The sequence below is a fragment of the Leiobunum rupestre genome, chromosome 9 (assembly GCF_980474605.1).
Source record: "Leiobunum rupestre chromosome 9, qqLeiRupe1.1.hap1, whole genome shotgun sequence".
In the NCBI taxonomy this organism is placed as follows: domain Eukaryota; kingdom Metazoa; phylum Arthropoda; class Arachnida; order Opiliones; family Sclerosomatidae; genus Leiobunum; species Leiobunum rupestre.
The window spans coordinates 35942027-35955063 of record NC_143392.1 but is presented as its reverse complement, the minus strand read 5'-3'; the positions used below and the strand labels follow the sequence as shown (position 1 = coordinate 35955063).

The 13037-nt window shown below is 40.7% G+C and overlaps 1 protein-coding gene across 6 annotated transcripts in view; it reads right to left on the bottom strand.

Moving 5' to 3' along the window:
- Positions 1-269: 269 nt before the first annotated feature.
- Positions 270-13037, bottom strand: part of Cngl (Cyclic nucleotide-gated ion channel-like) — a 190367-nt gene continuing 177599 nt past the window's right edge. For 5 of the 6 annotated variants that reach the window (XM_090158261.1, XM_090158263.1, XM_090158262.1 and 2 more), the window contains 7 exons: positions 11447-11575; positions 9101-9147; positions 6296-7602; positions 3078-3182; positions 2826-2930; positions 2269-2457; positions 270-2208 (listed from right to left, as the gene is read on the bottom strand). In XM_090158261.1, the coding sequence (XP_090014387.1) occupies positions 796-2208; positions 2269-2457; positions 2826-2930; positions 3078-3182; positions 6296-7602; positions 9101-9147; positions 11447-11575 (3295 nt within the window). In that variant the 3' untranslated portion in view covers positions 270-795. The remainder of the gene's footprint in view (positions 2209-2268; positions 2458-2825; positions 2931-3077; positions 3183-6295; positions 7603-9100; positions 9148-11446; positions 11576-13037) is intronic. The other variant, XM_090158265.1, reaches the window with a different exon arrangement.

The following is a 13037-nucleotide window of genomic DNA, read 5'->3' as shown; positions in this document are numbered from 1 at the left end:
AAAATGGTTGTCACGAAAATACATGGGGACGAAATTCTTTGCCGAGGCCGCTATCGTCGCGAACATCATGAGCGCGTGCAGGGGTCCGTGGTCTGGCTTAAAACAAATTGAACATCGTCTTCAATGTATAACACTACCGATGCCTGGCAACACTTTACCGATTCTGGCAAACCCCTAGGTGAAAACTTTGTTATTCATTTGATATTCATGCTGGAAATTAATACATGCGTGTTGTCTAATTTAATTATGTCTAATTAATTGAAATGACGTTTAACTGAAACATTGGGGCATATTTTATTATTATTTACAATCCGGAAATATTTTTATTATTATTTACACAATTGTTGCTTAATATGTATATATAACAACGCTATATATTTGGCAAATTTTCAGAAATGCCTTTCGTATATTTTCTCGAGGAGTAGAGTAGTTTTATACTCCTAAATATGACCAAGAAATTTAAATTTCTCAAACTTTCTACGGAATTATTGAAATTTTAGTTATTTAATTAATATATTGCTCGTTTAATAAATGAGAAATGAATTGATGCAGACCGGGAAAAATTATTACTGTAGCTCGACAAAATGTAGATTTTATCGAAGTTGGTATTTATTCGTAATATTTAAAAAAACAAACTATTATATTTATTTTGGACGTTTCGCTGCCGTTAAAAACTTTGCTTAATGATTATTAACAATAACTTATCCCTATATAAGTCGTCTTCCTAACTTTGTTTTAACTGTAACAATGTCGCCAGGTATAACTTTCTCTAGGCTACGTTAGAGAAGAGAAAGTTTAAGGCGGCGACAGCAACGGTTGGTATTCGGGAATAGAAATGGCCACGCTCGAGCCGACGGTTGAGACCAAAGGAGTGTCCTCGGCACTGTCGCTGGCCTCGGTGATCATCTCGGAATTCGTCTCCGAAGACGGCGTGCGGCTGTGGAGGACTAGAGCTTGCCGAGAGGAGCTACCGTTTCCGGCCATCGACGATAGCAAGTCTCCGTAAAAAGTGGCGTGGTCTTCGCTGAAACTTTGACTATGTCCCAGACGCCTGACCGAGGGAGAGTTATTGGCGGCCGCGTCGTCTTCGGTGATGGTTGGTAAACAGTGCAAGGACGAGAATCCCTCTCTGGCGTGATGGTAAGACGCGTTATTGCTGTCAACGTCCAGTAAGCGACACACGTTTTCGGGGGAGAGCAGCGACTGAGCGGTCGAGAAGGCAGCCATCGAATACGACGAACTTGACCGGCGAGGGTAGTTATCAGGCACTCTGGTAGGAATTGGTAGGCTCGGACTCGATTTTTCCTTGTCAAAATCACTATTTTTAGAGGAAGCGACGTAACGCGCCGAGGAAGGCGACTGTTTCTCTCTGGGCACTGCGGTACTTTGTCGTTGAAACTGCGCTCGATGACCAGCGTCGCCGGAACGGGCCGGGTCGGAAGGACCCGCGAAGCTGGTGGAACGCGAGACCTCTCCCACGGACGCCGGGCTCGAGTAACCGCCCAAAAAGCTCGAAACGCCTCCTAAACTGCTTCGCCGTTTACTGGAAATGTCCGAAAGACTGAACCGTTTGCGCTGGAAGAAGGACACCTTCTTGGAGGAACTGATCAAGTTGGGAGGAGAAGACGCCATCGACTGCCTCTGCCGTTCGCTCGGGTCCAGTAAGAAGTCCGTCGACGCTCCCCTTTGACTACTAACCGGGGACAAGTGGAAAGACCTGTCCGAACCAGACGCGAACATATTGCTGGCCGAGAGAGAGAAGTGCGGTAAGGAGCGTCGCCGGCAAGAAGCCAGTTTGGGGCCCCGTTTGGGCAAGTAGGAAGCGCGAGACGGGCCCTCTTCGGGCTTCGCTTCCAAAGGTACTTTTTCGTAGTGGTCCGTCGAAGTCAGAGACGGTTCGCTCAAGCGGCCGCGCGCTGGGACGCTGCGGAAGGCTCGATGCTTCGCCAAATGGTCTCCGCAAGAATGTCGCCTGCTACTTCCGGAGTCGTGTCCTATTTTCTGTTCTTGAAGTTTCTTGTCGAATTCTTCGACCAGCATCTGTATTTCCCAGTCATTGGGAGCCGGCGCTCTCGGAGTCACGCTGATTGTGGAAGGCAATTCGATGGCGCACAAGGTAGGGTCCACGATCGGAGGGTCGTAAGCCACGGGAGGAAACTCGGTTCTCCACAGGTCATCCGAGGACAGGACGGTCGGCGGTTGTCCTTCCTGAAATTAACGAAACGAATCACTCGATTTTCAGCACGACCGGAAGTTGACGGGCCGTACTATTGGGTTGGTGTCTTCGTCCCAAGAAAAGGGTTGCCAAGTGGGGCACGGCCTGTTGGCTCCCGCAACTTGGGCCAACCCACTGGGCCACGAAGAGTGGTGACTGCTCGATTCGAGGCTGTGGGAGTGGTTGTTCGACGCTGACAAAACGGGATCGAGCACTAAGTCCTCCAAATCAGAATCTGTGTCCTGGATTTGCGCAAAATAACAAATTTTATCAATTTAATCGAAGTACTATTTCTTAAAAATGAAATAAACGCGATCGGATACAACTTCGTATAAATAGTTCAAGCGTGACCAAGATTTGTTTCAAACGAGTGTTTGATATGTCCCAGATTGGACAAAATATTTATAAATTTATAAAAAAAAGAAACAATTGGTTTGAAACGTTACGAAATAATCTTGCGTGTGGAATCAGCCAAAGTAGATAAGATTACGATTAACGGAGGTATAAAATAAGCCACAAGACACAAACTAAAACGAGATTTGTGCATCGTAAGAATAACGTGAAGTGATAAAAGACAAGGTGCTGGCGTTCGAACTCTCAATTTGCGTACCGTTGAAGACAAGTCTCCGGACACGGACGACAGCAGAGAAGACAAACTCGTGACATCGTCCAGAAACGTCGAACCGGAACCCAGACTATGCGCAATTGACCTATCCTTTAAGAGTGTAGGAGGAAGAAAAATTTGGCCAACTAAATTTCAATCTACCGGAGTGCAGTGGGGTGGGGTTTCATGCCGCGTTGAAATGGATTGTTCCGGGTGTGGTTCGGTAAAGGGATTCGAAACAAAAGATAGCGTCTCTACCTGAACTTTGAGAGCTTCTTGAAGTTCGTTGATCAACAGGCTTTTCTCCTCCAGTTGCGTTTGAAGACTAGTGATCTGACGGTGAAGATCGCGTTGAGTTTCGTCCTGAAAAATGACCAAATCACAACGGAAGGATAATTACAAAAAGAATCGAAGAGCGAACGAACCAAAACACGCACTAACAACGCAATACCACAAATATAAATCCGATGAAAAAACTGTTGACTACGGGACTCGCAACAATATGTCTGTATTACATTCGTGAAAACCGAGAAGGAATAGAAACTCTTTCGTTATGTTTTGATGTCAGCGGGAGTCTTCTAACTCGACGTCGTAGCTTTCTGATCTAGAGATCGTGTTAATCGTGCGCCTTAATTTCAAATCTCTACATTTTATTTAACTAAAACCATGAAAATTTTACGGGCTTGCCTTTGATAACGGTTTCCAGTAAAAATATACTGTTCGTTTTGAGAACTATCGGATATTTTTATGGACAGGTCAGCTCACTTCAGGATTATTTGCGCAACACGTTTGTCAGTTCATAGACCAAGAATCTAAGGGGACTCACTGTCCAGGCTTTAAAAAGCACGCGTGAATACTGGGAATAGGAAAATCACGGTTCATTTTAGTTCAATGTGGACTCGGGACTAACTTGGCGTAGCTGAAATCGATTTCGTAGAGAAGCTAGAACGTTCACGTTCAATTTGGACAAAATGGCGCCGTTGTTGTCGGTTAAATGATTAGGCTTAGTAAGTTTTAGACCTTTTATTTTTGAAATTGCTTCGTTAAAAGTTTAAGTAATGGTAATTAAACATTATGTTAAGTAAAAATAATCAGCAAACCGTGTATGGCTAAGGTTCTTTAATCAAATTAACTGGATTCCATTGAATTTCTAAATATTAATGACTAAGCCTAACCTAACTTTCTCGCACGTACTGTCGCCTAAGCCCCGACCACGGTTTATATATTTACACAGGTTAGACTACTCGGCTTATGAGCTACTCCCGCGTTTAGAGTATTTGAAAAATTCTACTTCGCGCCTACAGCGCCGGCTTGTGTAAAGTTTCTGAACCAGGGTTGGCACAATTTTGCCAAGGGTGAAAAAAAACTAGATCTTTCCGCGGTTTTTTCCACCTATTGTTTTCCTGTTATAAACCGTACTTCCATGGTTTTTTCCACCTCTAGTGGCAAAATTCAATAAAAAATAAATAATAAAAGCAGTATATTCTTCTATTCTATTCACTCTTTTTTCATCTCTCCTATTTGCAATGACCAAATTAGTCACTTAATAGATATATCAATGATTAATTTAGCATGAATAGACATTTTTCCACTTTTTTCCGGTTTTTACCAGTTTTTCCCACATGTCCCGGCAAAAACCGGTTTTTGCCAACCCTGTTCTGAACTATAATCAACTATGGTTAAAATAATATTTATTTTTAAAAATGGAGCGCCACCTATATTTTAAATTTAAATGTATCGTAGCAAATTAATAAATTTTAAAATACATATTATCAAATTATAAATACGGTAGCTCATTAGTCTATTTATAATTAAAATTTATAAAAATTTAATTTTTAATAAATTAATTAGTACTGATTTTATACATTAGAGAGCGTACCAGTAGCATAGTAGAAAACAGGGTTGCCTGTCAGAAGAACTTAAGAGGCTCAAAACGCTAGCACGTATCATGGATTAAAATTTAATCCATGCACGTATGAAGGTACAAGTAGTCTATAACCTGTGTAAATATATGAACCGTGGCCCGACTAAGATTATTTTAGTGATAGTTGAATAGAATTCTAGAGGCGCTTCAAAGCGACTGATGTAGCTCAGTAAGCCTTCCGATTTAGGCCACGCCTAACGTGTCAAAATATCGGGAGCCGTGAGTCCCCTTAGATTCCTGGTCCATGGTCAGTTTCAGGCCGCGGGAAAATCTCACTCTTCTCTTTTTCGCCATCTATAAATGGTACTCCAAATTACATATAAGAGATTATAGAAATCAAATTATTTTTATTATTATTTTGTCTTCTAAATTATTTTTAATTACATTCTTCAAGAAATTATATAAAACATTAAATTGATTTTATTCAGTTATCTGTAATTTAATCACTAGTTCCCCTAGCGGCCGTGAGATGGCGCAACGAACCCCAAATAAGCTAGTAAGGTTCGTCGATAAATATACACTATTTTGGAAGCGAGAACAAAGTTGCCAGCCTGTACGATAATTTCAACGATTTACAGTAGCAGAACGTACGATAATTCAGTCGAAATAAGCTAATGAGGACGCACTTTGCTTGGCGTTCAGTGTGCGCTAGGATTGATGTTTGACGTTCTCAAGGGCGGCTTACAGCAAGGAATCGACCCAATAATAATTATTTGGGCCCTCTTGTTGTAATGGGGGAGGAATTTTTCAAGGGTACGATAATTCTGACAATAAAACTATAATTTCCTCCTAATGGTACGATAAAGCTAATCGATCAGGTCGGAAATGCGTTGCCAGAATCTTTGCGCACTTGTGACTAACATGGCACCCGTCCATAAAGATAAAGATGCCTCTTATCAAAATTAGCAAAAACTTAAAATATTTAAATTAATCAACGAATATCCAATGCCTTCTACACCAGTAAAATGCTAAAATGACAATATTTCCGCTTTTGCCATGAATAACAGTAACTACATTGATGTACTCATTTCAACTCTTAGCGCCTATTCACACACGAGCCAAAGTTTTTGCAAAACAAACAACAGGTGAAACCAGCACCATTAAAGGTGTAGAGGGAACTTGTAGGAGGTGCAGTTTGTTCACATTAAGCTACGTCTACACGCTTTGGTACGCTGGCTTAACCTCTTTATTGCTGGTCAACACACGTTTTTGTCGGACGACTTTCGAAGAACAGCCGTTTTTGTGACCGAGGCTTAGCTTCAAATATTTAAATCTAATCATTTTCGTACACATCCATTTGATTACGCCAAACTAAATAATAATAGTAATATATTAAATACCATTACCAATATAAAGTGACATATTCTGTAGTATTTTTTAAGAATTACCAGCAATCTTCTTCGCCGGTTAAAGCTCAAAATCTGGACAACGAAAATGCAAACTACGCTCCGCTGTGAATAGGCCTTAGTATCGTGCTTGTAGGCGCGACAAACGCGTCATATCGGAATAAGAAAGGAAAACCCTAATCTCACTGAACTGATACAATTCTTACCAAATACGTTTTTAGAACTTGTTTCATACATTTCATGACTCTGCTGAAGTAAGATTCGAGAAGGGCTTCGGTGGGGCTGTCGCACCTCTTGATGGGAAATCCGTCGCCGCAAGAGCTTCTCCTTCCGCGTGCCGACGGTTTCCGCGCCGGCCTCGGAGGCACCGGATCGTCCCTCTTGATCAACTCCTCTTCGTCAGAGCTCTTACTTCCGGCGGGACTGTACTTGGGGAAACCGGAAACGGGCGACGTGACTCGCACCCCCGTCTCGACGATCGCTTTCGGACTCACGTTGGTCGAAACGTCCCGTTTGTCTTGGCCGCCTTGGATGTCCGAGTTCTTCTTAAAAGCGCATATCTGCGACTCGACAGACCCGCTGCTCCCCGAGGTACTCGTCCCAGAGTAATCCGACTCATCCATCGAGTCGATCTCGAAGGCTTCCATGCGAACCAGCTTCGTCCTTCTGGCGGCGTATCCTTCCGGTGTGGGCGCTCTCAGCAGTTCCGGGGTGATGATCAGCGGCGACTTGACGATGATCTTTCCGGTCTGCGGTTTGGAGACGGTGGCCAGCGGAGAGACGGGCAAAGGCCGGCTGACTCGCTCGCCACTCCCGTTCAATTTACAGCTAGCTAAAGTCGTTTTAGAGGGACTTAAATCGTGACTAAGCGACGATTTCGTATCACAGACATTTCTCTCCGCGAGCGCGTTGGATTTCACTGACGGTTCTTCCGGCGGCGGCGGCGGTGGCGCTGGTTTGGGTTTCGCGAAGGGCAAAGTCGAAGGCTTGGGTTTGGCCACGTCCGACTGGGCCGGTTCGTCCCGCGCTTTCATTAACACTTTCTTCAACAAGGGCACGTGCTTCTCGCACGTTGAAGGCACACTCGAATGATCACTTAATTGACTCCTATTATTATTACTATTATTACTCGTTTGGTCGTCCGCACTGTCCGCGACGTTCACCGATGACGCGTTTTTCGAGTCGGCGCCGCTGGGAATATCGGGAACCGGAGGTTTTGGAGGTTTAAAACTGCCGGCTAGCATCTTGAAGGAAGGTTTAACCGCGGGGGTTGTAGTCGCGGTCGTGGTGGTAGTTGAGGTGGTACTGGTGGCGATAATGGACGGCTTCGTCGCGGGGGCGACGGCGTCGCTACTGGGTTCCGCCGCTGGTTTGTCCTGGGCCGGGGCGGCGGCGGCCGCTTTGGCCAATTCAATCTGCCGCAGAAGTTTGATCCTTTCCAGAAAAGGAAGACCTTCCCCGACCACTTTCACCTGAGATTCGCTCGTCGCGACGGTCGTCGTGACCACCGTTTCTGTGACAGATGGATTTGGTTTTAGTCGAATCGTCTTAGGGTCGTTCCATGGAGAATGAGTCAAAGGATTTTATAATCAGCTAGGCACCACCCTAGGCAAAAGTCATCTAGCGACTTTAATTGCCTTTAATATAGGTGGCCGGGTTAAATCGCGTAGGAGGGTGCTGTAAAGCACTTCATGGCCCAAGAGCCAACATCTCCCTACACTTACTATTACCATTAGCAGGAAACATGACTCCTGCCATTAGCCTCTACAAGTTTTTATTTACCCTAATTGATCTTCGAGCTCATTGGAAATTGCTACAAATAGCGCTTATATAAACGGTCAATATTTTATTTCATAAATATTATCTTAGGGGTACCAAATCGAGCTTACATGTTTGCGATTTTTATGTTCTGTAATAAATAGGGGTCGATTTCGAAGGTCAGTAGAGAAAAATTCCCTTTTCTATCTCACATGACTTCATCTGTTGCCAACTTAAGAGAAGACGACGGAGCAGACGATTTTATGACGCAGGGATAGCGAGTCTTGTTAACCAAATTTCCACCCAATTAACTTTCGGAATTAATCAATTATTATTCGCGACCGAAAACTGTCGCTACGCCTCCTTTGGAAAAGCCCTGGACATAAGAGTAAATTTGACGAGGCACCCTGTTTTTAAGCATAAACTGAACTGAACTTTTACGTATTTCATGACGAAGTGCTACATAAAAACAAGTTCAGCAAGGGTAGCTTATTTTATGGAAAGGCCTATTGGAGTATTATATTAAATATTATAAATATTACAATTTGCGATCGAAAACTATCGCAACGCCCCCTTTGGTTCGCCATTGAAACCTATATAAGTAGCGGCTAAACTAGACGCTATTAGTTTTCCCTCATCGTTATTCGTCAATTTGACTTTATAAATAATGATTTCTGCATAGTTTGCTTATATTTTGATAAGTTTAATTAAAAAAAAACATTCTTATGACTTTTTAATTGTACTGTAGCAGACGCTAGATCATAGGCGCTATCTCGGAGCACGGTTAACTTTGATCTCTCGCGCTACAGCGGCCATCTCATTCGTTTCTGATTGACGTTTCTGTGTTAACCTATGAGCAAAAGATGTGTATGACGTGAGCGCCCCTAGAGGATTAATTTTTTTAGAATAGTTTTTACATTGAAGTCAATATAAAAACCGAGCATGGCGCTGAACTCCTACACGTTATAGTACAGTTTATAGGGGGAAAATCCTTGCTCGCGGAATTTCGACGAATGTGTTGGCCGCTGTAGCGCGAACAGCGCGTGATCAAAGTTGGCCGTGCTCGGAAAAACTAGCACCGTTACGCCACCTAGAATCGTTTCGGTCGCGAATAAAAAATTAACCGCTGGATAGTTTAAAAAAATACTTTTAATTTAATGTTTATATAAGTACAGTGCCATTTTTAGCAATGTTCAATGCAAACCCGTTGTCTCATTCTACATGTACGTAAAAATACGAAGTCAGCGTCTTACCATTTGTGGCTTGTGTCGAAACGCTATCGCTTCTAGAATGTATCTTGCTAAAACAAAGAATATTAGTTGGCTTTTTCTAAATACGAATATTTGCGTACGTATTGCTGTTGTACGTCGGTTAGTTCGGAATTAAGACCTCCAAATAAATCTAGATAATTTAGGGTTAGTTTTCATTAGGGTAAAAACGCCGCGAGGGCGAATGTTGACGCAAAAAATTGTATTAGGCTTAACCGGGATGTTTTTGCGTCGACGGCGACGCTCGCTGGGGTTTTCGCCTAGTGAAAACCGAGGAAATACCATAGAAATACTATTAGCTTTTAAATCTAGAAGCAGTTATGCTCATTGAGTTGGGAATATTAATCTAGAGGTCCAATCAAAACGTCGGATTTCAGTATTTCGCGAAACTAGTTTTTAACAAATAAGAATACTGCCGTCTGCTCCCAAATGACGAGAAACCTTTTTCATTCTAACCGTGGCGCCGTCTATCTCACAATGGTTCGTTCAAATAAGACGCGTTTTCCGGCAAAAAGTTTTTTTTTCTTCAAAAATGATGGATGGCGCCACGTGTCATATGATAACGTTTTCTCGTTATTTTAGAGGAAACGGCACATTCGTAATTTTCAAAAACTTGTTTCGCGGGGAGCAGATTTGATTGGATCTCTAGATTTATATTCTCAACTCAATGGTTATGCTTAGTAAATGTATTACTAAAATTCCGTTATACTTGACGTATTCCTATCAGTGATGCCAGATCGTGGGATAAATCCCATATTGTGGGATTTTTAGGGTGTTATTTTTGGAAATGGGATAATGGGTTTTCTTAACCAAATCAAAGGGTTTTGTGGGATTTTCCACTTTTTGGGAGATTTTCGAACGCCAGTTCAAAATACCCACGAAACTTTTTCTAAAGAAATATTGATACTGCCTTCGGAGAAAAAATAAAGTACCCCTTCTACAAGTGCCGCTTGTAAGAACCTTGCCCCCTTCCACCTGTTCGGCTCCATAACGGTCCTAACTTTTACTTTTCATTCTCATAAGCCACGGTACCCACCCTTAGTCCCCCCCCCCTCCATAAAGAACCGCAAGGAAGAACGGGCGGATCATGACGTGCGCCAAGTTCCAAGAAAGGTGAAAGGTCGCTGCTGCGATTGCAGCTGGCCTTCGCATTTCTTGGAATTCGTCCACAGCCTTATCTCCGAAACAGCGTTGCCAGACGTACGATAATTATCGCACAGTGCGATAATTTTATCAACATTTTTAGGGAGTACTATAATTTTCATGGCGTACGATATCGTACCATTATTTCGATAATTCTGCCTCAACGTACTATAATGTACGATAATCTTTAGATTTTTTTTAAAAGTCTACGAACGATTTATATTTTATTATTAATTTATATAACTTTTCTACTTAAAAATGAATGATATACATTTTCTGTACGCGTAGTCCAGAGTGTGAGTTTATTACTCCTAGCTATTACCCCATTTTTAAATAGATTTTTAAACATATTAAGTTCAGTTAATAATGATAATAGACATTTTGTTTATTTCCCTGAATTAAAACTCCTGTAGTGCTTTAAAAAATCATCTAAATTCAACGCATTTATGTATGAATTAAAATTTATCGCCAAAAAGAAATGTACGATAATTTTACAGGAAAATCGATAATTTTTTGGCCTAGATACGATAATTTCAGATTTTCGATCTGGCAACGCTGCTCCGAAACTACATTCAGAGGCTTAAACCAAAGATAATCTAGACTACGCTTAAACTATCATCACGTTACTGTGGAATGCATATTGCTGCATTTTGAGATCTAGCTTTGGGGCCAATAATATCAATTGCACTAACTTCAAGCCAGAACCCCGACATTTCGATCTCCACAATTCAAAAATGTATAATGAATAAAATGGTAGAGTTGCTACCTATGGATAAGCAAGGAGGATAAAGTAAACTAGTTCTTTAAATATGACATTAATAATTTTTCCAAAAAATAAAAATAAATAAAATACAAAACAAAAAAAAAACTAATTTGATTCGGTCCCAAAAAATTGTACCTGTTTTCCGAGGAGTTTTCGTGAATGTATAGGGGTTGCGGCTTTTGGGCGGTTTTTCACCGAAACTGTGGGATTTTTAACTTTCGAACATTGGCAACACTGATTCCTATCTCGGGTTCTTAACCTCCGCAATAATAACATTCAATTCTCTGACGCGTCAATCGATAATAAGCCTGTAAACTATATGTTTTGAATTTATATAAACAAGTCTTACGGTAGATTGAGTTTATGTAAATTCGGCGTATGCATTATTTATGCCACTTTTATGTGTATAAAGAAAAAATAAAAACCTCAATAATCGATGAATACGTTTTGGCATGATTTGTGGTCGGCCTGAAGACGAAGCTTCCGAATTTATTGATTTGTCGGGGAGCGAGGACATCTCCAACTGCGTTTCGGACGTCAGGTCGATTTTAGAGCTACAAAAGAAAATACATTATGTTTATTACGCGAATTTAATTAATAAATTTTTAATATTATTTCCGCTAATCTATACCAATAGGTGCCGACACAGGCAACTCGATACTTCAGTACGGTCTTAAATCTAAATATGTAGAAACATTATCCCAGACTATTTGTTTTTAGTCTGTAACGATAGGTGGCGACAGCAGCAATACGATACCAAAGTATGGTCAATGTAAAAATATTGTTATAGTAACTCCGAAATAAATAAATATAAATTTTAAACATTATCTTCGCTTTTGTTTTTGGTCCATACCAATAGGTGGCGGCACAAAAAATCAATAACTTACTAAATTCAATGCAAAAATATGGTAAAAAGGTTTTAAATTTATATCTTAAACATTATATTGGCTTATTTTGTTTTAATTCCATATCAATAGATGGCGATACTAGTAACGCAATATCTCTGTATACGTTCAATGCAAAAATATGGTAAAAGCGTTTAAAATTAAAATTTAAATATTATACATTATCTCCTTTAGTTGGTTTTTTGTCCATACCAATAGGTGGCGACAACAGCAATTCGATACGTTCAATGCAAAAATATTTTAACCCAAAAATGTTTTCGATTTGGAGAATCTCAAGGCTTAGTTTGGGGATTTATAGTAAAACATAGACAAATAAAAGATTATCCAGGACCGCAGCTGCTATCCTACACCTTTCTCCGTACCAAGAATGTATTTATTTATACTCAGGGAGAATGAATATGTCGAGATTATTTTTAGCGTTTCTCCAATTCCACCCGTTGGGCCCCCCAGTATGCTCCTCCGCTTTAATAAAATCAAATAATACTGCAATCTCATTGGTTCTTAAAAATTACGTTTTTCGACGCGATTAACGCTGCAGCGAGGACGCAAAAATAAGACCGCCTCCTTTTTCCCTCCCCCCCCCCCTTAGCGCGACGGGGTTAGGGGCTCAACGTGTCCGTCGATAGTCTCGACATATTCATTCTCCCTGAGTATAAATAAATACATACCAAAATGGTCGTCTCCTCAGCGTAACCGAACACTTGTGGTGGAAAAGGGGATTTAGGGACATTTGAATACGAATATTATTTCTAAAATATATGCTTGTCATTTAACTAAATTATATTAAAAAATGCAGATCTTATCTTTGGATACTTTCATTTTTTATTTGGGTTGTTTAATTTAATTTTTTTGGGTCACAGTCAAATTATTTTGAGATAAATTAATAATTTTCTATTTTTAATTTCTTTTTTGGGACATTTTAATTATTTGGGATAATTTAATTGTAAGCCAAAATTTATGGAAAAGATCTGTGACGTAAGTAGTACCCAAAATGACCTTTTCTACATGTTTTTAAAAAATTCGTCTGCTAGTTTTCGAATATTAAAATTCATTGTCTATTCGGTGCCTACGTTATTATAATAATTATTATTATTATTATTATATAACATAT